General features: G+C 48.1%; 1 protein-coding gene across 5 annotated transcripts in view; it reads right to left on the bottom strand.

Moving 5' to 3' along the window:
• TRAK1 (trafficking kinesin protein 1) overlaps positions 1-22,636 on the bottom strand; it is a 101,780-nt gene that overhangs the window by 22,778 nt on the left and 56,366 nt on the right. For all 5 annotated transcript variants that reach the window (XM_068558237.1, XM_068558238.1, XM_068558239.1 and 2 more), the window contains 10 exons: positions 19,950-20,026; positions 13,327-13,443; positions 10,830-10,930; positions 9,884-9,992; positions 7,923-8,001; positions 6,805-6,935; positions 6,058-6,132; positions 5,342-5,479; positions 1,794-1,870; positions 370-606 (listed from right to left, as the gene is read on the bottom strand). In XM_068558237.1, coding sequence (XP_068414338.1) covers positions 370-606; positions 1,794-1,870; positions 5,342-5,479; positions 6,058-6,132; positions 6,805-6,935; positions 7,923-8,001; positions 9,884-9,992; positions 10,830-10,930; positions 13,327-13,443; positions 19,950-20,000 — 1,115 coding nt within the window. In that variant the 5' untranslated portion in view covers positions 20,001-20,026. The remainder of the gene's footprint in view (positions 1-369; positions 607-1,793; positions 1,871-5,341; positions 5,480-6,057; positions 6,133-6,804; positions 6,936-7,922; positions 8,002-9,883; positions 9,993-10,829; positions 10,931-13,326; positions 13,444-19,949; positions 20,027-22,636) is intronic.

Genomic DNA, 22,636 nt, shown 5'->3' with positions numbered 1-22,636 from the left:
ACAAGACAGAGCCTGAGTCCTCCTCAGCCTTTCAGAATCCAAGCTACAAAGGGGTTCATGAAACAAATGTCTGGTCTGTAGCCTAACAGATAAAGATTAACAGGAAAAAATTGTCATTTATCCTCTCCTCCAGCATTTAACAGAAAAGCCGACTTCTGGTGCATCCTGTTATAACTCTTTAAACTGGTTAACATAGCAGCATCAAGATAAGCATAAGCTCAGCCGGTTGGTACAACAGATTTGAGAACTGAAAGGTCGACACTTTTCAGGCGACTCTTATCAGCCCCCCTTCTTCCGCTTACTGAACCTGTGTTCAATCCCCCCTACCTGTCCCCAAAGCAGAAAGATAAGAGACCCCGGCTGGCTCACCCCAGGTCTGCTGACTCTGCTTCCAGGATGATGCTGTTGGTCTTGTTGTCAAGGACGACGTTGCCGACGTCGCTGCCGTAGAAGCTGGACCGGGGGGTGCTGACACAGCTGGACAGGAGCGAGTTCATGGCCGAGGACTGGTTGGAGCCAGGGATGTTCATGGGGGACGGGGTCAGAGACCTCTGCTTGACCACCTGGTTGATGTTTCTTACGGTCTCAAAGACTCGCTTCTGGTGACTGGGGAGAATGCACATCATCCATGACTAAGCAAATGCAGGAATGACCCTGGAGTTCAACCCTCCAAACCCTGTCCACTGAGAAGCCAATAGGCAGCTGGCCCACTGTGACCCCCAAGCAACCCGACACCCTGTGCCTTCCACGTGTTTCTTAGGGTGTTGGTTGGAATTCAAGAGACTCAATACCCACAGAATTCAGGGCTCCACTACGCGGTTGTGTCCTAAAGTTGATACTGCTTCCTACTTCCCTTAAGCTTGACCTACAAATATATTTAATGGTAACTTTTGTCTCCCACCTAGTTTTCTTCTCTCATGATAGTCTCTAGAAAGCAAACTCCAGGAGGGCCGTGTTCACTGCTCAGCACGTAACAGGGCTCAATAAATTTTTGCAGAATGAGTCTTTGTTGACCATTCATATTAAAAAAAAAAAAAGTAAGACAAAGTTAGTCTTAAAAACTTCTATAATGAGATGATAAACACCAAATGAGTCTTTTTTTTTTTTTTTTCCCTGGAAACTGCCAATTCTAAGAGCAGAACCACACTTTGATGCTCATTTGTTCTCTTTTAAGGAGAAAAAGGTAGGTATGTTTCTATAATGGCTGCTTCTTTCTGGGCTGCAAAGGGCTTCACACATGCACCGAGGCTTAGGGACTGGTCACTTCCAGGATCCCGTTTAAGTTCTGTCTATGGGATTTGGGTACAGAGAAAACTTGATGAAATCAGATCCACAGGTTCCTTACACCTCCGAGCAGGCCAAGTGCAAGGTCTCAAGTTAGGAAGAGAGGTGGCACAGGCCGGTCAGTATGTATGCAGAAAGGAAACGGAAGCCTTGCTCACACCCCACCCACCGAAGAGCCCTTTGTATCTCAGATTGCATCTTATTTTTCTTTTCCTAACAGACGTCAAAATTTTTTTAAAGTAACATTTTCCACTGAGAAGAAAGATAAAAATGAGCGGTGGTGTCAAGATGGAGCTTGTGTGAAGAGAGATGGGAAATACATCTATCCTTCCCTAACTTTCTGCAAGTTCATAATATATATTTAAAACCCAACCAGAGGAGGAGGGGGGTTGTCAGCTGCGTTCTCTAATTTCCCTTAATCTAGACTGTCTGTGGAAGGATCACAGCGATCACTGCTGGCATCTGAGGCCCACCCCACAGTCCCCGGGAGCTGAGAACCAAGGCCGTACGCGATGTCTGGCGACTCGGGCTCTTCCAGCTGCAGCTCCTTGCGCATGGTTCCCTCGATCTCCGCCGCCAAGGAGTCCTGGGAAAAGCCGGGAGACACACAGTGAGTGAGCAGCAATTCAAGTGCTCTGTCTCTAGAAAAGGCGCGAAGACAGCCTGGCCACAGAGCATAAACCGAGGCCTCGGAACACAGGGTGACAGCATCTGCCACAGGCAGAACGCCGGGCTGAGCGATCCCCATGGAGCTGAGGGTAAAGCCCCTTTGCTCCTATGAACTGAGGGTCTGAAAGCAAACCCTATGTTCCCTGGGCCAAACCATGGAGCTGTGGTGGTGACCACAAGGAGAGGCAGAGAGCTTGCGGCGGAGGACCTGAGTGATGGGTGCTGTCGTTTGGGCTCTGCTCTTGTGATCCCTGGCCTCCGGCAGGGAAAGCTCCTATGCCCACCAACCATCTGTGGCGCCCCCCCCCCGCCACCTTTAAACACCGGCTCACATCTCATTTCCGCCAGGAATCCTTCATCTCCTCCCCAAGGAGACAGCAAACACATTAAGACCTTGCCAGTTCTCTGAACAGTCCACTTGCGTCTTTCTCTAGCCAGGTTGTGAATCTGTGGGTCTGGGGAAGACCAGTCATTGAGGACTTCTCACCTCCTGGATGGGCCAAGCCACAAGCTGAGACTCAGCAATGGAGGGGCCTGCTGAGTACCCCTCTCCCTGAACCGCCCACCAGGCCTCACTGGGTGAAGCGGAGCCTGACAGACAATCCCTCATGCTCACGCAGGTGGATGCCAATAGGACCAGGGTGTGCAGAAAAGCACCTGCTGAGGCCTCAGAGGAGGACACCACCTAGGAGAACCTGAAGAGAAGGGCTAAGTTCGTGCCAAACAACAGAACTTCCTGCGACGACGGGAATGTTCTCTTTCTGCACCACCCAGTATGGCAGACGCTGGCCACAGGTGGCTACTGAGCGCTTGAAATGTGACCAGTGTGACTGAGGAACTGAATTCTTAACTGCACTAATTTTAAGTGATTTAAATTTACATAGTCACTTGTGGCCAGTGGCTTCCCAGCTGACAGCGCACGGGGCCTCCTCCAGGGTGTCCACCTCCAGGTCCGCCCCACAGTCCACTGGGGATACTCCCGTCTGGAATTTGTCATTTTTAAGCTAGTTTATTTTTCTTAATACTGTTTACATTCCAAGTTCTGCACAAGGGAAGGACCTTCATACCACTTAAGAGAAACAAGAAACCAAACTACTAATGAGACTGCGGTTCTGGAGGAAAAGTCACAAGCAAGGTCTGTGACATTTGGGGCCACAATCCCCCCTGGGCCATCTGGAGATGAGCATGGATCCCTTCTCAGAATAATGTTTTTAAATGAATAAAATAATTAGGATTAAAGAGGAAGCCAGATATACCGAGTTAATTACTAAAATATTAATAACTGCAAGTATGATAGAGTAACACACAGGATCGGGTTTCAGGACTGGTAATGACCGTCACTTTGAAGCGGAGATTAGCACAGGTGGTGTCTTGGGACGTCTGTGGCCACTGACACGTGCTATGAAAAGAGCTGTGATTTCGATGGATGACAAAGTCACGGGGATGCTAATATCGCTGTGGTTTGTTACCTACCTTCATGAAGGAAGGAAACACCAAGTACAGTTAGGGATTAGTAAACATATAAGATATAATCCTCCCTCGAAGTTCAAGGGCCCACTGAATCCTGTCTGTAGATCCCAGATTAAGAACTCTTGGCCATAAGGCAAGAGAATTGGGAACATACTTGAGCAAAACCTGCTACTCACTGTTTTATTCAGCAGTGAGAAGGGCTGGGAGCAAGAGAGGCAGATCTGGGTGTTTTGCTCCAGAGACACAGGCGTGATGTGAGCTTTAGATTGCCTTAAATATCTTTCATGCATAATGCACTTTAAAAATAGCCGTCTTCAAAAACTGAGCTCTGCCAACAGCAGAAAAAGGGCAAACAAAAGCTCCACCTCAGCAAATAATAAACGCTGAGAATCAATCTCTCCAGAAGAAACCCAAATGCAGACTTTCAATTCAACTTTTCTTATGTCCTGGTTTAGCTTTAAAGTACAGGTCTGTCCTTGAGAGTGGGAACACAGGAGAATGAATCCCAGGCATGCAGGAAACAAGACAGCCCCAAGGAGATGTGAAACCGGGAAGGAGGGAAAGTGAGGCAGGGAGTGTACAAAGCTACACGGGCCCGTCTGTGAGCCGACCATAGTCAGTTCTAGATCGGGATTCAGGGGATGTATTGTCCTTTGCTGCCTTCATTGGGATTCTTGGAATCACTGGATCACCAATCTGCTTCTTGGAAGGCTGACTATTTATGTGTGTCTTTCTTTTTGGTTTCCCTTAGATTTCAATCGGGTGGAGAGAGAGCGCCTGACTTTATATGTGAAATCAAAGAAGAAAAGGAGATCATGATTTAGAAAAAGTGGTTCAGACAGCAAGGGGTTGGGTGACAGTGTCTGCCATGGGGAGGGGGAATCTGTGAAGAAAAAAGAGCCCTGAGTAAAGGTCAATTTGGAAGGGACCAACTTTCACAAACATTTATACAGCCCTCCACTCCTATTTCATTTAGGGGAATTTCTCTCAAAAGTTCTTCTCTCCTCAGAGAGAACTGGTATCTCATCAAAGCATGGAAACAGAGCCTGAAAAGTTCTTGGTGGTTTGCTTTTCAGTCTGTTGATCCAGCCATCCAGATCTAATAGCTAGTAAGCACCTACAACTCTACAATATACCAAGCACTGTGCTAGGCGCAGAGTATTAAAGAGAGGTAAGGAGGGAAGGAGGAAATAGCAAATAAGACATGGTCCCCACCTTCAAGCGGCCCTAGTCTGACAGAAGAAGATAAAATGAGAAAGTTCCCCAAATATTACTGGGAAATGACCAGCAGAGGGGCATCACCCTGTGCTGCCCAAGCCCCATAGGGAGAGGTCAGCCTCCTGGAAAGCCCCCTTCTCAACCACATTCCCCTAAAGCTTAAACATGAAACACATCAGGCCAGGGTTAAAGAAATAAGATTGTGGGGAAATAATATGAAAAATATAAAAATGTCACACCCGGCACAGAGCGAAATCTTTTTTCAGATCACAGATGCCGAAAGCCACCAGAACGGTTAATAAGCATACAAAGAACCAGCGGAACCATCATGCAATTTAAGAATTCTCAAATGCACTCGTGAGGCCAAAATAGCACATACTCTAAAAAGGTCGGGGAAAAATAACGTAGAGTGCCTTCCAAATACCTGAGGTGCCTACCAAATCTAGTTCCTACTAAATTTATCTTCCAAGGGCAGGAGTAGAAAAGACAGATTCGGGGGGGACGGAAAATAAAGAACCAACTCGTCTCACGTGGTTAAGAAGCCGCGGGCTGGGCTCGCGAGCCCTCATCTCGGATCCAGATCCAAACTGCAAAAGGGGAAGCCACCTGCAGAGGCTCAGCTCCAGACCCGCCCTCCTCCCAGGAGCACGCGCTGGCCTGAGCGCGGGAAGTGGGGGTCAGGCAGCAGGCGGGCGCTCACCATGGGAAACAGGCCCAGCGAGTGGTAGCGCCTGGACGTGGTGTTGGGCATGGTCTTGTTCCGCAGGTTCTTGAGCTCTTCTTGAGCCTCGTGCAGCATCTCCATGCACTCGGCGTACTTGTCCTCCAGCTCGCGCAGCTGCAGGACACCAGGAAAGGGCAGAGGGCTGGGATGTGAGACCTGGTACCACCCACCCACCCACTCAGGAGCCAGGAAGAACCAGGATCACTACCAGAGGCTCCTGCCCTCCACAGGACCAGCTGCCCTGTGTCCTGAGGCCAAAGAGTCCTCAAGGCACAGTTTTTCTTTTACTTGCAGACTAATCTCCTAAAACACTAACAACTAAAAATCTCCTAAAACACTAACAACGAGCAACTGAGAGAAAACAAACGAGAGGGCAAGTCATCACTCCCTCGTTTCCTGCCACATCTTTGAACGGGGCTCCTCTGACATGGCGTGCTCTGTGTCCTTTCCCTTATTGGAACGTTTGTCGGGAGCCCGTGAGCGCCGGGCTCCAGGCTGGTGTACAGCCCAGCCTCCCAGGGGCTCACGACCGGCGTCAGCGGAACTGGGAGCCGCCTTAGGAGTAAGAATGACATTCAATTCAATATCAAAATGGTTGTTAAGATGGGCGGGACCCACACAGCCTGTTGGAGGGAGGCTGATGTACCCCAGCTGGGACCGGGGCCCCGATGAAGTGAGGGAGAGCCACTCACCTCGGCCGTGAGCTGCCGCTGGGCATCCTTGGCGGCCCCCAGGTGTTGGACAAGCTCTTCATTTTCCACTGCACACTAGAACGTGGCAAAGGGAAATCAGCTTCTCTTTTAAGACACGTAGAAAAGTCTAACTTTTCCCCTCTTATTCCCTGATCCGTTATCATCCTATCACATGCCCACAGGGAGATTTTATCTTATACTGGAGTAAAATTTTGTCTTTTATATAGTTTGGAAGGCAGCGTATTTCCCGTGTCCGTGTTCATTCCCTATCGCTTACCCCTACCCTCCATAGTCACAGCTGCTCTCTGGAAGCATTTCACCTCAGGCTTCTAGCAAAGGCCTGACGTGGGAAACTTAATTGTTTTTTCGCTGCTTCATCTTAAATCTAAAGGGGACATGGTTCTGCTGCGGAATATACAGGTGCCCTGTGTGAGGGCAAATACCAAACTAGATCATTCAGACTTTGAATTCCCAAACCCTCTGTTTACAGCCCCTTTACCTTTCTTAATGAGTTCTATTCATTTGCAGATTTTTCTTAGGAGGTTAAGTGGTGATAAATGTGATCCCCTTGCCAATTCAGGGCAACAAATTTTATGCTATTGAATCCGCTAAGCTTTAGCAAAAGCTCTAAAGGGACAGCACAAATTCCTAAAATATGAATCTAAAGGGCACTGTCTTTGGGGTAAATGCCCCTTCTCGATCTCAGAACAGCTAGTTTTGTATCAGCCAGAGAAACAGAAGCCTTACAGCTTTTGCCTTCTTCTGCAAATCAACTATTTGGGAGAGCAGGTGTGTGATCTCCTCCTGCTGGCGGGCAGCATCTTCCGTCTTCTTGGCCAGTTCCTCCGAGATACTGGCAATCTGCACGTTGGCATCCCCTTTGACCAAGAAACGACAGTCGCAAGAGCCAGAGAGAATGGTTTCTTTGCGGTTTGTCCAAAAAAAAAAACATCTTTATTACAAGACAGGGGGGAGGAGTGGAGAGGGCACGTGAAGATGGCTTGGAGGAAGAGTCCCCACCTTCCTATATGGGCTCGGTCTGTCTTGAGGAGGAACTGGCCCACCGGCTGCGGCTCGCAGGCTCTGTGTGGGTCCTCACCCCACGGCCCGGAGCCACCTCCCCAGAGAAAATGGGGCAGGCTTTGGCAGGCAGCCCCGGAGGTGCCATACCAAACAGAAGGCGCCTCTGGCCAATTCTGCACGATCCACACAGGAACACACCCCCATCAGTAACAGGAACCCCTGCTGCACTCTGTTCTAGAAAGGAACTGTTGCCATGCACAACACAATTCCCCTGGGCGTTTTCAACCCATATTCAGAGCCATAACTCATTTTACTAGATTTAAACATAGGGTGTGTTTCATTGACTTAAGTGTTTTGCTGACACTCAGAACACTGTGTTGCCCGTTTGTCTTAATGTGTAAACTTATAATGGAGAGGGTGGGGTGGAAGCACATCATATTTGCAAAGCTGAGAACTCTGGCCTCAACGTTTACACATCAAATTACTGATACTATAAGGCTGTTCTTCCACATCTTCAGCTCAGGACTCCGAAGCTGGACCTAACTCAGACGTTAAATAACCAATATTCCAGCAGAAAGCCAAAATTAAAATTAATTTTAATTAATTGCGAGAGATTGCGGAACGTACGGCTGAACAACACCGCACCCAGTGTCTCATAAACGAGGGTGAGGGGTGCCACACAAGATCAGGGGAGGCCTCTAGTTTTCAGAAAAAAATGCGACTGAGCCCAGGCTGGCAGGAAGACCACACTCTATCAGGTGATGCAAATCCGTCTGGTCTTAATGATGGCAGATGGGGGAAGTAAAAGCGGGGGACAGGGGTGGGGGGGGGGCAGGCCATACTCAGCTCCTTCACGCAGTCGTTGACCAGCTGCTGTTCCTTCTCTTCATAGGTAATGGTCTCCGTCTTCAGCTGGCAGGCCTGTGGACGAGGCTCAGGTCAGAGATCCCACAGTCACACCCGGACAGCCCAGGGGATGCAGCAAGGGCTAACCTGGGTCTGGAAAGCTGCCCTTCAGCATCTCCCCAGCTGTGACCCACAGAGCCCTCAGATACAGAAAGTCAATCCCGACCACTAGAGGGCACCGCACAAAGCAGTTGCTAAAACTCTTGTGAGCGCCCCCTCTATCAGTCGGCCTGTCTATTCACGTGTGTCTGTCCTGGCTCATAGTCATGGATCCCCTTGTGACCCAAACAGTGCCTATGACACAGCCCTGCCTACTGTGGGCATTCTAAGGATAACCACCACCACAAGAATGGCTAACACTTATCACACCTACTCTGTGCCGGGCACCACCCTATGAGGTTCTGAGTGGGAGTTAGACCTGCTCTATTCAGCTGAGTAAAAACAGGGTACAATATGAAAGCATTAAAGTTCAGACACCCAAGAGCTACCCTCAGACTCTGGGTGGCTTTGCTCCTGGCTGAAAAGGTGGGAAGATAAGAGATCTGAAGGCCCCAGGAAAATGCCCCAGTTGGAGAGGTATCTCTGAGCCCTCAGGTCCTGGCCCCAGAGATGCCACAGTCCTGAAAGCCAGATGCAGGAGCCGGAATCTGTGGCTGGGATCAGATTCCCTCCGCTTGCTTTAGGGGAAGACTCCGACAGAGGGACAAATTGCTGTGTGCCTGGGGCTAGAGCATTTACTTGGGGCAGGTGCTGGAACTCAGAATGGGGAAAACTGGACTGTAGTCTTGGCTCAGCCACTGGCTGGCAGAGAAAGCTTGGTCGCACTGGGCTGACGTCTCCCATCAGTAAATGAGAGGCTGGAAGCGGTGATGTCTCAGAGACATGAATGACCCTTTCCTCAGGCAAAAGAGCACCCTGTTAAGCCCAGACATGAGGCTCTTTCCAACGTGTGAGGCAAGTTCGAGGTGACAGGTGGTCTGCCCTATTGGAGGGACTTTGGGGAGCCCTGGGCCAGCTTAGCTGAACATGCAGCCCAAACTTGACAGACAAGGGCCTGATCAATAGGGCTGTACCATACCTCTGGCTAGAGAGCATAAACTCACTGATAATTAAACAAAAAGTACTAAATTTGCATGCATCTGTATTTCTGGATAGGGGCAGTGGGTGAAGGGAAATAATGTGGGGTTTGGAGCCACAGAGACTTACAAACCCTGGCTCCGTTGCTCACTAATTTGCAAGATCTTGGGCAATCTAAACACTTAGCAGCCTGGGTCCCGGTTTCCCCTACCGTAAATGAGAATCAAAGTAACCAGCTTCCAGCCTTGTTGTGAAGATTTTTTAAAAAAGAATGCAGGCACAGTACCCACCACAGTGACTAGCCAATCAGAAATACTCAAAAGCACGGGTTTCCGAGCTGCCTCACTCAGTTCAACCTTTTTAAGTTAACTGTCTAAGAAATATGTCTCCAAGTTCTCGTGTACTATTAGGGGACATCTGACCTGCAGTAACGTGAAAACGAGGCTTTCACAGCAGGCCTCCAAGTCATTTCTACGTCCGAGCTGGAGACCACCATGGCAAGGCCCCGCTTTCCAGGAGCTTTGGCCCTGACCGAGAAGGAGAAGGGTTTGCCACTCTCACCCATCCTCACGCTGCATAATTCACCAGTCTGTCTGCTGCAGCCCGGACAGTATGTGCTGCCCTTTGAAGGCAATGCCCGGCTCATAAATGAGGCACGACCTCTGGGCACTTGGTGTGGCTGTGACCCCAGACCCACGTGGCTCTTCCACAGACCATCACCCTGGAGGACGGCGGGGCTGTAATCACGGCTATTCTCACCAGACATGCAAATAGGGCCACCACCCTTGCAGAGGGGACGAGGGCAGGGAGTGCACTTCACCTCTGATCGAAGTACAACGTTCTCCTCTTCAAGGTCCTTCAGCTTCTTCTGGAGAGAATCCAGATGGAAGTAATTCTGGACGGAGGAGGATGACTCATTCCTCTTCAACCTGGGGGAGAAAGTTCACTTTCTAGGGAGGGAGGCGTTTCCTCCCACCACCTGGCAAACCATGGAGAAGCACAAAGAAGGGCCGTTTCAAGGAGAAGCTCAGGAAAGGTGCAGGGGTGACAAAGACCCATCAGGCTGCTCCCTCACCACCAGGAAAACAGCACGGGCTTACGGCACTTCAGAGCCACATCCCAACCCTTTGCTGCCACTTTGCCTCAGATTTCGGGGGAACCAACTCTATTTGAAGTCTACATAGTCTGGGATGCCTTCTATGTGCCAAGAACTATTTTAAGCACTCTTCATGTACGAACCCATTCAGTGCTCACAGCCCTAAGAACTGAGTACGATTATTATGCCCACTTTACAAATGAGCAAACAAGCACAGAGAGGTTAAGTAACTTGGCCACGAGCCACAGAGCCGAGATCTGAACTCAGGCCATCGGGCTCTAGAGTTCATGTTCCTAATAGGAGATTCTGCTGACTCAGAAAAGCCCCCCGCCCAAGGCACCCCCCCGCCAAGGACCCACCACAGCACTGCTGGCTCCAGAACCCTGTATTTCCTCCAAAGGCAGAGTCCAGCCTGTTACTCCTTAACAGCCAGGCCAAACCAATCTAAACCGACAAATAAGCAGCAAGACCCAGGAAGAGGAAAACTAAAGTCCCATCAGAATAGGAAAATCCATCTGTCGGAGGCACTCAGAGATGCTTGGCCTACAGGAGGCTGAGAGCAGCTGACCTGTGCTGCCAGTGAAGGTGACGCTGTCTAGGCAACTCCAAGGACACGGACCACAGGCAGCCAGCGCTCCGGCCCCTAGAGACAGGCCCTTGGGTGACTTACGGGGTGGAGCACACAGACTCCGGCTCGCTCTCCTCTGCGGCGCTGGAGTAGAACTGAAGCAGTTCATCCTTCATGGACAGTTCATGCCGGAGCTGTGACACCTGCACAAACACAGCCCGTCAGGCGCTCTCTACGTGTGACAGCATCCCCGCTCCCGCTGAAACACTTATTGCTCAGTGACAACATTTTTTAAATTCCTCATTCAAAGGGAAGGCTTGTCACCGATTTTGTGCTATTCAAGGAAAACAAAGGGCTGAGTTTGATCCCATTTAAGAAAAATACAATCAATTACTTTTTGGCAAAAATCCCTCTGTTTAAATTTGTAGTTTTTACTTTGGTACAAAGAAGAGGTGAGAGGGGGCTAGAAGGTGCTAGAATGATGGCTGGGGCGGGGGGCGGGGGGCGGCAAGACAGCATAGGGGCTTTGCAAGTAAACAGATGACCAGCTGGGAAAACACTCAGAGAAGCGGACCATGTTACCACGTGGAGGAAGAGGTCATCCGCTTCTGCCAAAACCAAATCCCATCTCGGACCAGGACCCTGGTGATGTCAGTTCCGGGTGGGCAGCTACAAGCAGCGAGCCCGTCAACCCTTGTTCTCCCGCTTGGAAAATCTCATAGCCCCACCTTGTGACGGCCACACCCTCACAGGAACTCTGGCCAAGCTTGGCCAGACCTTGCTTTGTACTCGATGATTACAAGACAGGCATTCCAGATACAGGAAGAAAAGAGGCAACCATCAGGAACTGGCCGTACCGACTACTGCAAGGATGGTTCTGCAAGTCACACTTATTTATACTTCAGGTTTAAAATAAACAGACCTGAGCCATAAAAATTTTCACCTGCCCTTTCACCATTCAGCACCGATGAATAGGCGACCAGCATTGTGAGCGAGAATTATAATTGTTCTAATTCTTTCTTGCTTCTAATTTGATTTGGGGTCTATAGTTTATCCCAACTTTCCTACACAACACCGTGAGTATATTTTATCTTCCATGGAGAAACCAGTTTTATGTGTGTAAAGGCTTCAGCTTCAACACCTAGACTGATCATTTAATGATGTGCCAAAGGGAAACAGTTTTCAAACTCCAAGGTTTCCCAAGGGGACAAAAAGTCACTTCCACCCCCAAGTGCAGGATGCACTTTGTGTGAGGAGAGGAAGCCCCAAGCAAGGGCAGCACCTTGGAGAAGCAGTGCGTGAGGGGCGACGGGTGACCATTTACTGGTTCCTGACGGCATGTCCCTCTGCTCAGAAGGGGCCAAGTAGGGGGCCAGGCTGACCTTCTCCCATACTTGGGAGAAGGGAGATTCAGGTCATGATGCTGGAGGCCGGGAGAGCAGGGGTCAACTTTATTTCTCCTTGAACACGACCGTATCCTACCTCATCACCTTTTAAAGAAAGCCCAGGATTAAAACTTGTCTTTATACAGTGCTGTACATCAATTATATCTCAGTTAACACCGGAAGGGAAAAAAAAAAAAAATCAATAAAAATTACAATAAACCCTTAAAAAAACTTTTTCTTATCGAGTGGCTACTCTGTTTCATCACATTAAATGATTGGTAAACCCAGACAACAATAGCTGGGAATATCTTCAACGAGGAAAAAGTCTGAATACGTCTTAGGGACATGAATAAGGGCATCCTCGCCGCCCCTCCCCACTAAGAAAGTTTCTGATAGAAAATAAGGGAGAAGAAATGAGAAGAAGGAAAGCCAATCAAAGTCCTCACAGCTCAGATTCACTGTTCAAAGGCCAGTGAGGATGATGGCGAAGACACTAGCAAGGGGGGCCTGGCTGTAAGCTCCTAATTCCGGCTGCAGCAACCCCGCCCGACTCTGCAGCCTTCCTCCTCCCGTCCACACCGTATCCCTCCCAGAAAACCAGCGCTGCTCCTCTGAGACCTCAGCCCCTAAGTTAAGCCTAAAATGTTCTTCCCCTGCCCCCTACCCCGCAAAATGATGGAGGCTGAAGACATAGGCCAAGATTTGTATCATTAACATAGTAGGGCTTCTCTCATGAAAACAATAGGCTATTTTTGGTTTTGTTTTAGAAACACAAAATTATATTGTGCTGATGAAGGGGCAGTCACTGCCTCACTCTGCAGCACGGCTGGCTTCCGGCTGCAGTTCCTTCTCCACCTGCTAACGCCCACCCCGGCTCGGAAATCCCTGCTCATTGTTGGAATAGCCTGCGTGCCCTTTAGCCAAGCTCTCAGTGTCTTTCTCAGCTGATATGATGATCTAGACTCTTGAAGGACACGGGCTGTAACTGGTCCACACTGGGGGCCTACTGACCACGTGAGGGCTGGTCCCAGCCTGGGCGACCCGTCCACACTGTCGGAAGGAGACGCAAATGAACAGGAGGGGCAGCAGAAAGGCAGCTCTCCACGTCCAGGGAGGGCCTTTCCCAACGGGATCCCGTTAAATCATCACCTTCCTCGGGCGCGCCTTTTGCGGCACCGAAGCCCCTGCAGACGCCCCTGCTGCCAGGTCCTCACCTCCTCCCTGATGTGCTCCACCTGCTCCTCCAGCAGCTCATTCCTCTCGGTTAGCGTCTTGTTCTTCTTCAACAACGACTGGCCGATCCGAGCAGCCAACTCTAGATCCCGCTCTTTCTGTGAAAGGCAGAAGCGAGAGCAGAGGTTGAGAGAACCCGTGCTTCCAGCAGGAGCCCACAGAAGTCAGTGTCAACTGAGGAAAGAAGGGCGTTCAGCAAGGACAAGGGAATTAACTAATTCACCAGCCACGCACCAGCGTCTGATACCTGTTCAGAGAGGAGCTCACTCAGCTACCCGGGCCCCAAGCAATGAAAGGGAACCTTCCAATCTAATGAAAACAAGTCTCTTCCTACAGGAAAGACATGCTTCCAAAAACCTTTCTATGCAACTGCTTTTGGTCCTTGTGTAATCATTTGATAACCTGTCTCTCTACCTGAAGGGCTGGGCTATTGTATCGCCAGCACCCAGCACAGGGAGACACTCGGTAACTATTTGCTCAATGAATAAGCGAATCCAGAAATTCCAAAGTGCACTTAAAATAGCTAAGGCAGCCTCTTTGGCACACGTTAAGTTGGAATTTACTGAGTTCCTTAGATTTACCGCGTATGAAACAAAAATGTTTAAAGTTACTCTAAAATAGCATACAGTTATGTGTTTCTTTTACTTATGGGAGGTAGGCTACTTAGGCTTTATTTTTTAAAAAAGAGCTTTAAAAATGGAGAAACAATGCATAAAATTGCCCTACTTCAGAAACAAAGACTGTTGCAGACAGAATTTTCTGTTAGCTCAGTTGCTGACATTTAGAGCACAGCAGTACACAGAGGAAAATCCTTACTGGCATTCAAAGATACAGCTGCCTTTATGGGAGGAAAGCTGTTGCCTGACAGTGGAGACAGCGGGGCGGACACCGTCACCAAAGGCAGACTCACTGATCCTTGCTGGTGAAACTACTGGCCACCACGAGCAGATTCACTTGCTCACTTTTAGGTGGGGATTGGCATGGGGAGGAGAACTCCGGAAAATGAAATCCTTTTAGAAGCCTATGCTAATTATTCTGTTCATCTGGTATAAAAAGCAGAAGAAGAGGGACATGGGGTTTTGAGCAGAAAAAAGCTGGGGATTCAGGAATCCTCGCTTCTGATAACCATGTAGTCTTACGGCTTCCACTTAACAAGGATCGGGTACCCTCTAGATCCATCTTTTCCAAACACAGATTATAAACCATCAGTAGGTTGAGAATCATTTTAGTCACGGCAACTGCCATTTTGTTTTAAATGACATTCAGCAGCATAGAACTGAAATACCAAAGTGCATTCCACATAGTAAGGTTATCACTTCATGCTTAAATTTTGCTTGTCACACATTTACCGACAACCTAAGAGGCATTTCTTATAGCAGGTACCTGTCAAAAGTTTAACTGCTCCAGGTGAACCGTTCTACTCTAAAATTTGAGAGTCTGGGTTCTGATTCAACATCCCTGGGGCCCAGTTCCCTCGTCTGTGAGATGAGGTAGGGTGGATGGGCAGACTTGCTGAGGGACCCTTGAAAGAATCTTCTAGCTCTATGATTCATTGAGTTGTAAGATATTTCAAAAAGCATCTTTTATTTCTAGCTTCTTATATATCCACCAAGTTATACCATGCAATAGTAGCACACCTTCCTTTGCTCATCACGGGAGTTTCGCTGAATTACGAGCAGAGTACTGGAGGTCAGAGCATAGTCTGGGGGGACTGGATCCAACAGCGATTTGGCTCTCTGGAGCTCTTGCATGAATGATGGTTTCTCTCCCCTAGGTCTTCCATGGTCCTGAAACCTGTAACTGCTGTCCCAGAAGCCAGCTGGGTGTCATGTCCAGTGAGCCATAAATTCCTCCAACTCCTTCCCAATCTGTGCCTCCCCCTCATGCCCTCCCAGGGAACAAAGGGGACCAGTGAGTCTGCCCAACCAACCGAGACGCCCCTCTCTGTGCATTCATCCGTGCCGGCTACTGTGTCTACCAAGGAGGGTCCTTATCTCAGTGGCCCTTTATTACTTTTCAGACGCAACGGTTGTGCGTATTTGGTACTGGGAGGAAATGACCCACAGGGATTGTGTGAGGGAACCCACTTCTACAGGGGCCGCATCAAAATTAGCAACTAGTGCAGGTGGTTTCAGCTGGCTAACTCTCAGTGAAAACTGTAGTACCACTGTCCATTCCCCTTTGGAAGTGTGGTCTCCATAAATCTCACTCCAGTCTGTTAAATCTCTCTACTAGAGCAAGCCCTCAGACTGAATACCCAGCAGGTGCTTCATGCTCGTTGACTCACTGCCTACTGTTCCGTGTTGCTTGCTGTCATGCATTCGAGCTGCTAAGTCCCAGCACACACAGACATTTTGTATGCAGATTTCAGTGCAAACAAATCAAGCCAAAATCATAACGATGAAGACAGGCTGGGCAAGGCACTGATGAGCACGTGAAGGATGCTGAAGGCTTCCCACGGCACACAGGGGCCAGAACCCAAGAGGAATGGGACGCAGGCAGGGGAAGGAAACAAATGCTGAGGGGCTCAACAACGAAGCCCCTCGCCCCTCCCCACTACACCCCAATACACGTCAAACCTCAGACTTGAGGGCCTCCTTGCCCTCCGGAGGGGGCAACTCTCACTTTGCCTACACCCAAAATCTAATCTGTATAGTAACATAAAGGAAATGCTCTGCTGGAAAAAAAAAAAAAAAAAAAAAAGGAAGTTAGAGTAAAAATATTCAGAGATGAAATGAAATTCTTAAACAAAAAAGTCATCAGAAGGTCTCTGGTTTTTCTAAGGCAAAAGGCCAGTTGCGTTTCTCTTTAAGAATTTCAGTAATGAAAAGGGTCTCATTTCTTACAACCAGCCAACATGTGATAAATATTTACTTCGAAAACCAGGAAAACAGCTAGGAAATGACCACTGGATCAAACTCCAGTGAGAAAATGAGACCATAAACCAATCTCAATTTGGAAATCAGCTACTGGAAGAACTGGTTCTTTTATTCCCCAGGAGATGGTGGCCAGGTGGGGCTTATTCTGGCTCTCCTAGCTCCCTCTCTCCACAGCTATGTTTCGCTGAAAACTTAATGCACTGTAGGATATATGTATATGTATGGCTGATTCATTTTGCTGGGCAGTAGAAGTTAACACAACCTTGTAAAGCAACTACACTCCAATAAAAATTAAAAAAAAAAAGACCGTGACTTGTGTCTCAGCCCCTTTTAGCAATGACCATGAACACTCGAGCCGCCTGGCACGGCCCCAGAGATGCAGAGCTGCCTGCCTCCCATGCTGAGCAGCTGACTCATCTCATTCACCCATTTTGGGATAAAAAAGCATGACTAAGGGGCTCCCGGAATAACCCTCTCTGTAACTGGGGAGGAGACAGCTTTGCCCAAAGGTAAATTCCGAACAGCAGCAAAAGCCAGGGCAAGCTGCAGAATCCTCTTCCCCTTTAACCTGAAAGCAAACTCTTCACATTGGCCAAGGGCTGTGCTCCGGCATCGCGTGCAAATCCCGCCAGCACCCCGCCTGCATGTGGCAGGCATGCAAAACCAAAGCAAACGACCAGAGGAAACGGAACCAAAGCCAAGAAAAGCACAGCATGGCACAACCTTCACGCGACTGGGTCAATTAGACTTTAACCAGGAAACCCGCCTAGTTCCAAAGAAAGGCAGCAACTCAGATGTGATTCTTATCAGGAAAAGGAGAGGCACAGCGTTGTATATAAAACACGCAGATGCACACAGACCATGGCCATGGTGAGCTGCTAAAAATAAAACAAAGAAGCACAGCAAAGAGCCACCTGAAGAAACTGCCCCACAAATATTCTTTTGAGCAACTCAGTTTTTTTTTTAAAGACGACAGCATACTTTTTTATACAGTGACACTCATTTAAGAAATGAGCTGTGAAGTGTTGATGACCAGGATCTGCATACAGGGCTGGAGTCCCAGGCTCCTCTGAAGTGGTCCTCAAGCATCCCAGCAGAGACGGGTCTGGCCCTGCAGAGTCCTCACCCAGCCCTGCCAGCTCACACTCGGCAGGAGCCAGGAACCGTGGGCCATGGATACTCACTGAAGCAGCACCCCATTAAAAAAAAAGTTATCCTGTTCATGTTTTTAAAGTAAAAATGTCTCATTGACAATCAACTAACCGTACTCCCCAAAACTAAATAAACAGGGCAGTAAACAACTACAGCCAAAATCAACAGGGCCACGTGCATAGTGGTTAAGGGCCCGGGCTGGAAGGCAGCTGAGCCATCGGGTGTCTTCTGTCCTCTCAAATGTAGGTCCCCTCACAGTAGGATGGGGGAAATAGTGGCATCTGCTTCTGAGAACTATCATAGAATTAATGAGGTGATGCACAGACGACACCCAGCTCTCAAAGTTTACCCTTAGTAATAAGCATGACCACAGAGGCAGACACTTATCAAAGGCCCATCATTTCCAAGATTAAAAGGGAGAAAGAAATCAGGACCCAACAGGGTCCTCGCCTTGGAAAAACTTCTAACCAATCCAGGTGGATGAACAAAGCCAACAGAATGACAGTGTGGCTCCCGAGCTCAGGGCTGGCCGGGGCACGGACTACCTGGGGCTGGGGGAGTGTGACAGCTTCAGAGATCCCCAGTGAGCCCTGCAGTATGACACTCAAAGGCAAGAAAAGACAGAGGGGCCAAACGGTGCAAAAGGTCACAGGTGGGAGAGCAGGAGGCAGGTCCCGGTGATGAGTATGGAGAGGATTCAGGAATGTGATCAAGTGTGTAGCCTTGAATGCCATACCAAGGAGTTCTGAGTGTCGGGGGTAGCCGAGGTCATTAAAGGGGGCTTGGGAGGGTGGCAGGTGCAGGGAAGATGACAGCAGAGAGAAAACTCAAATCTTAACTGCCAGGGCTCCAGGAGCTGGAGTGGTGGCCTTGGAAAAAAAATAATAAAGGTACAGACGTAGGACCTCCCTCAGAAGACTTGAGGACTAACTGGGTATGGGGTGAGGGGTGGATTTAGAAACAGGACACTGTTGGGGAAAATTGACACAGCAGGAAAGGGGAACATGGTAAAAACTATTTTCAAAAGTTGGCGGTGCCAACCAAGCTAGCCTACGAGGTAGCTAATGCCAGCCGCCAAGACGGCTGCAACTGGAGAGCCACCAGAAGGCCAGTGCCCTAAAATGCCTCACCAATGGCCCTGTCACACGGCCAAAAAACCTAAACTCACTTATTTGGGGCTGAGGAGTTTGTAACTTCCCTGACATGCAGGTGGTCAAGCGGGTCTTGGCTCCTGCCCTGTCTCAGCTACACTGGGTCTACCCGTGGGTGGCCTTCAGGAGAATGGGAGGGGAGTGGGTAGCAGGGCAGGTGAACCCTCAGGAAGTTGGGGTAGGGGAGCATTGGAAGGGTCCAGCCCTCAGAGAGGGTAGGAAAACACTGGATGTGCAGAAGGGAAAAGCACAGGGAAAGAGAGAGACATAAAAATGGGGTGAAAAGATGCCCCCCACCAAAAAACCTCAGGTCCCACACTCCTGCTTGGTCCTGTGTTTCAACTTTGTCCTGCCACTGGCTGAAAATGATGATTTCTGTGTCTCTCATATCTTTCTACTCTCTTCCTCAAGAAGGGCTAATGAATAGTCTCATGACCCCAAATCATTCTAGATTCTAGAGCAGAAACCAGTGTCTAAAAGTTAGCACCTCTGGGACTTCCCTGGCGGTCCAGTGGTTAAGACTTCGCCTTCCAATGCAGCGGGTGCGGGGTTCAATCCCTGGTCAGGGAGCTAAGATCCCACACGCCTCAGGTCCAAAAAACCAAAACATAAAACAGAAGCAATATTGTAACAAGTTCTATAAAGACTTTAAAAATGGTCCACATCAAAAAAAAAAAATCTTTAAAAAAAAGGTTAGCACCTCTGCATTTGAGGTCTGATTTTGTAGGGAGAGTGGGAGGTAGTGCTTTAAGATGGGCACTTATTCAATAAATACTGAGAACCTACCATGTTCTGGCCTGTTGAAGGCATGGGGATATACATATTACACTCATCTGCTTCCAGAGGCCACCACAGCACCTTAATTCTCAACTGTCAACCGAATGCTGAGAAGAAATTGAGAAAAGCATAGTCTCTAGACTAACTGCAGCTCACCTAATCCCAAGCACGTTTCCTAAATTTTTCTTGCCACGCTTGTTTTGGTTATTTCCATGCTGACACTGCATAATAATATTCCTTTAACCTGACGTAAATAAAAACATAACAAAATGGAACTAAAATGTTACAAAGATATGGATAATGATGTATTTTTCTGACATTTTTTGTATACACTTAACATATATCATTAGTATATATTTTAAGGGTTTATAAATCTTAAACAGGATATTCTATAGCAAGTATTTAAATACCACCCTATTCTGTGTCATTAATACATTCCTTTTAAAATCCAAAATACCTTGTTCAAAGTTACAGTGACAAAAGCCAACACAGCTCTCAGTTCAAAAGATAAACAAAATAAAGCCACTGAATAAATCTCAGTTTCTGAGATTCTTCACCGAGAAAAATAGTAATGTATGCTTTAATTGATATAAATTATAATCAGTCAATTATAAATGACTCTTTGCCTTGACCCGAATCACTTACCTCCTCAAGAAGCCGAGTTACAGAATCTATGTCATTATATGTCTTAGTCATCTGGCCAACTCTTTCAGCACATAAAACTGCAAGAAATAAAAACGACAATGAAACTACTGATGCTACAAGCCTGCCAAACAAAAAACCCACCTAAAAAAGTGGCTCTAAAGTCGTACTGGGCACAAAGGGTGATTGGTTTTGCTGGGTTCAGCCCCACCGGGTTTCGTTCCCCGGTTCCAGAGAAAAGATTCAAGCTGTGGGGTGAGGGGGCAGGGGTCTACTATTCACTGCAAAGCCTTGACGCTGCGTGCGTGTGTGCATGTGTGTGTGTGTGTGTGTGTGTGTGTGCGCGTGCACATACGCACGTGCACACTCGGGGGTGGCGCTGAGGGCAGGGCGCTGGAGTGGAAAGGGGTCTGGCCTCATATACGGTCAGCAAACCAAAGTGGGTCAGCAGCACAGCGACTGAGGTATGAACCGTCAGAAAGATCCAGAGGATCTCGAACCCACTCACTGTGCAGACCCAACTACGTGGATAGACTGGGTCCTTCCCAAAGCAGCTCTTGGTATAATTATTAAACAGCCTAAGCTGATGATTGCATAATGGCACACAGCCCCCTCTTCCCCAAATGGCCTAAATTCGAAGGCTTTGCAACCGGTTTCCAAACCATGAAAACCAGGGTGACAGATTTTTTTTTTTTTAATCCACACTCCCACCTCATACCCTCACATACGGTATTTCATGACATATGCCATTTGCTTAAGAGGCCTTAAGAGGCTGTCTGCAGGCCACTTTAGGACTGTGTTCTTCCACTGGAGAAAGAGGGTGTGCACTGAAAGGAGGCTTTAGTCACCAGAAAAATCTCAGGGTTGTTTTATTTTAAATCAATGGCAAGGAATCGATTTGTAGTCCAAATACCATGAAGGTAGCATGGGTTTTATTCTGAGGAGGAAGGAGCGAAAGCAAATGGACTTAGGGCCAAAGTGTAAAATTTTTTGAAACCAGCCACTTAGGGGCTAAATAATAACTTGTTAGTAACTCCTCATAACTAAGACTCTAGAAAATCATTCTTTTAAGCGTAGAGGACTTAGTCAGCTTTCGCAACAACCCACTTGCAGTCACAGCACATGCAAGGCCTTTGGGAACTGAAGCCAAACTCAGTAGCGTTACTAATGGCTAACTGCAACTGGAGAGCAATAGGCCTCTAAATATTTTATAAATCCAAGTAGAGATCATCCTAGTGAGTGAGCGCAGAGAAATCTGATCTGTTGGAATGATTTTCTAGCTTAAGGAGGAGACCTGAAATCTGGTTCCAAATCTGAAACCCTCCCAACACAGGGCCCTCAGAGCTGGGGGCTGGGGGGATGAGGAGGGGTTCCTTTGCTGGCCTCTCCTCCAACCAGTGCTTTACGGCAGGAACCCTCCAGCCACTGGAGAGAGCATTGCCTCAGGCATTTTCCTTCCCTTCCCACAAGGAAAAGCAAGGGAGATGTACAGGGTTGGTCTGAACCAGAATTTAATTTGCTGGAGATGGAGTCCAGCTCAAATTGCTCTAAATAGATCATCAGCTCGAGGTCACAAGAAATCCTTAAGTGGAGATTCCTGTGCCTCAGACAGGAGTTGGTTTTCATGCTGCACAGCTGTGATGCTCTGCAACGGTACAGACAAGACCCGGGAGCCCTCGAGCCAGCTCCCTCCAGGAGAGCATGGCGTCCCCTGTCATCTACCGGCAGGTACAAAGGCCTCTGTGTTGAAGCTTGTGCTGCGACTCTAGGGCCAGCTAATGTCCCCCTTGCTCTCCTCAAAGGACCAAGTCCTCTGCTTTCCTGGAAAAAAAGACAACCAGGCTACATTTTAAACTAATCTTGGTTCTATGTCACCCTAACATAAGAGAACAAGATTCGGAGCAGCTTTTTGCTCTGGAACTGTATTAAACGGAAATTACACTTATATTTTTAAAGCTATTTTTTTTGAATTGAGATCACTGTAGTTAATCATGTGTAGATAATCAGATGCAGATGTCAGAAATAACTCAGAGATCCCATATACCCTGTAAGTTTCACCCAATAGTAACATTTTGTAACATTATATTCACAACCAGGGTACTGACATTGCTACAATCCAGGAATCTTACTCGGATTTCCCCATTTTACTTGAATGCGCATGCAAGCGTGCGTGTGCGTGTGCGTGTTTGTGTGAATATTAAGCTCTAATGATGTTATTGCCTGTGTAGTGTCTCGTATCCCCCAGCACAAGGACCCCTTTTATAAAGCTAATTGTAGAAATATTTAACATGCTTTCACAATTGAACCCAATAAAACGTACACCTGGGCCAGGGTTTTTTCCAGCATTAACCAGTCAGGCACATAGTGTCACCACGCACACTTGTGGTGGAGGCTTGGGGTGCAGAAGATGCAGGCAGAACCTCCGGGAGGTTCTGAGGTCTTTGACAGAGCCCACCTACAGAAGTCAGAGGCAGAAGTGAAAAACTCCTATGGTAGCATGTGCACTATTATTCTAGTTATGTTTTCAAAATACATATAATCTCACCAGTGGGGGGGTGTACAGATTTATAATACACAGAAGAAAACAGCAAAGCCATTAAAAACACTGAAATTTGGATAGAATTACCAATTTTAATATTCTTTTTTGTGCTTAAAAATTTTTTTTTGTAGTAACCATGCACTGATGGGGA

The sequence above is a fragment of the Eschrichtius robustus genome, chromosome 12 (assembly GCF_028021215.1).
Source record: "Eschrichtius robustus isolate mEscRob2 chromosome 12, mEscRob2.pri, whole genome shotgun sequence".
In the NCBI taxonomy this organism is placed as follows: domain Eukaryota; kingdom Metazoa; phylum Chordata; class Mammalia; order Artiodactyla; family Eschrichtiidae; genus Eschrichtius; species Eschrichtius robustus.
This window is presented reverse-complemented; position numbering and strand designations above follow the sequence as displayed.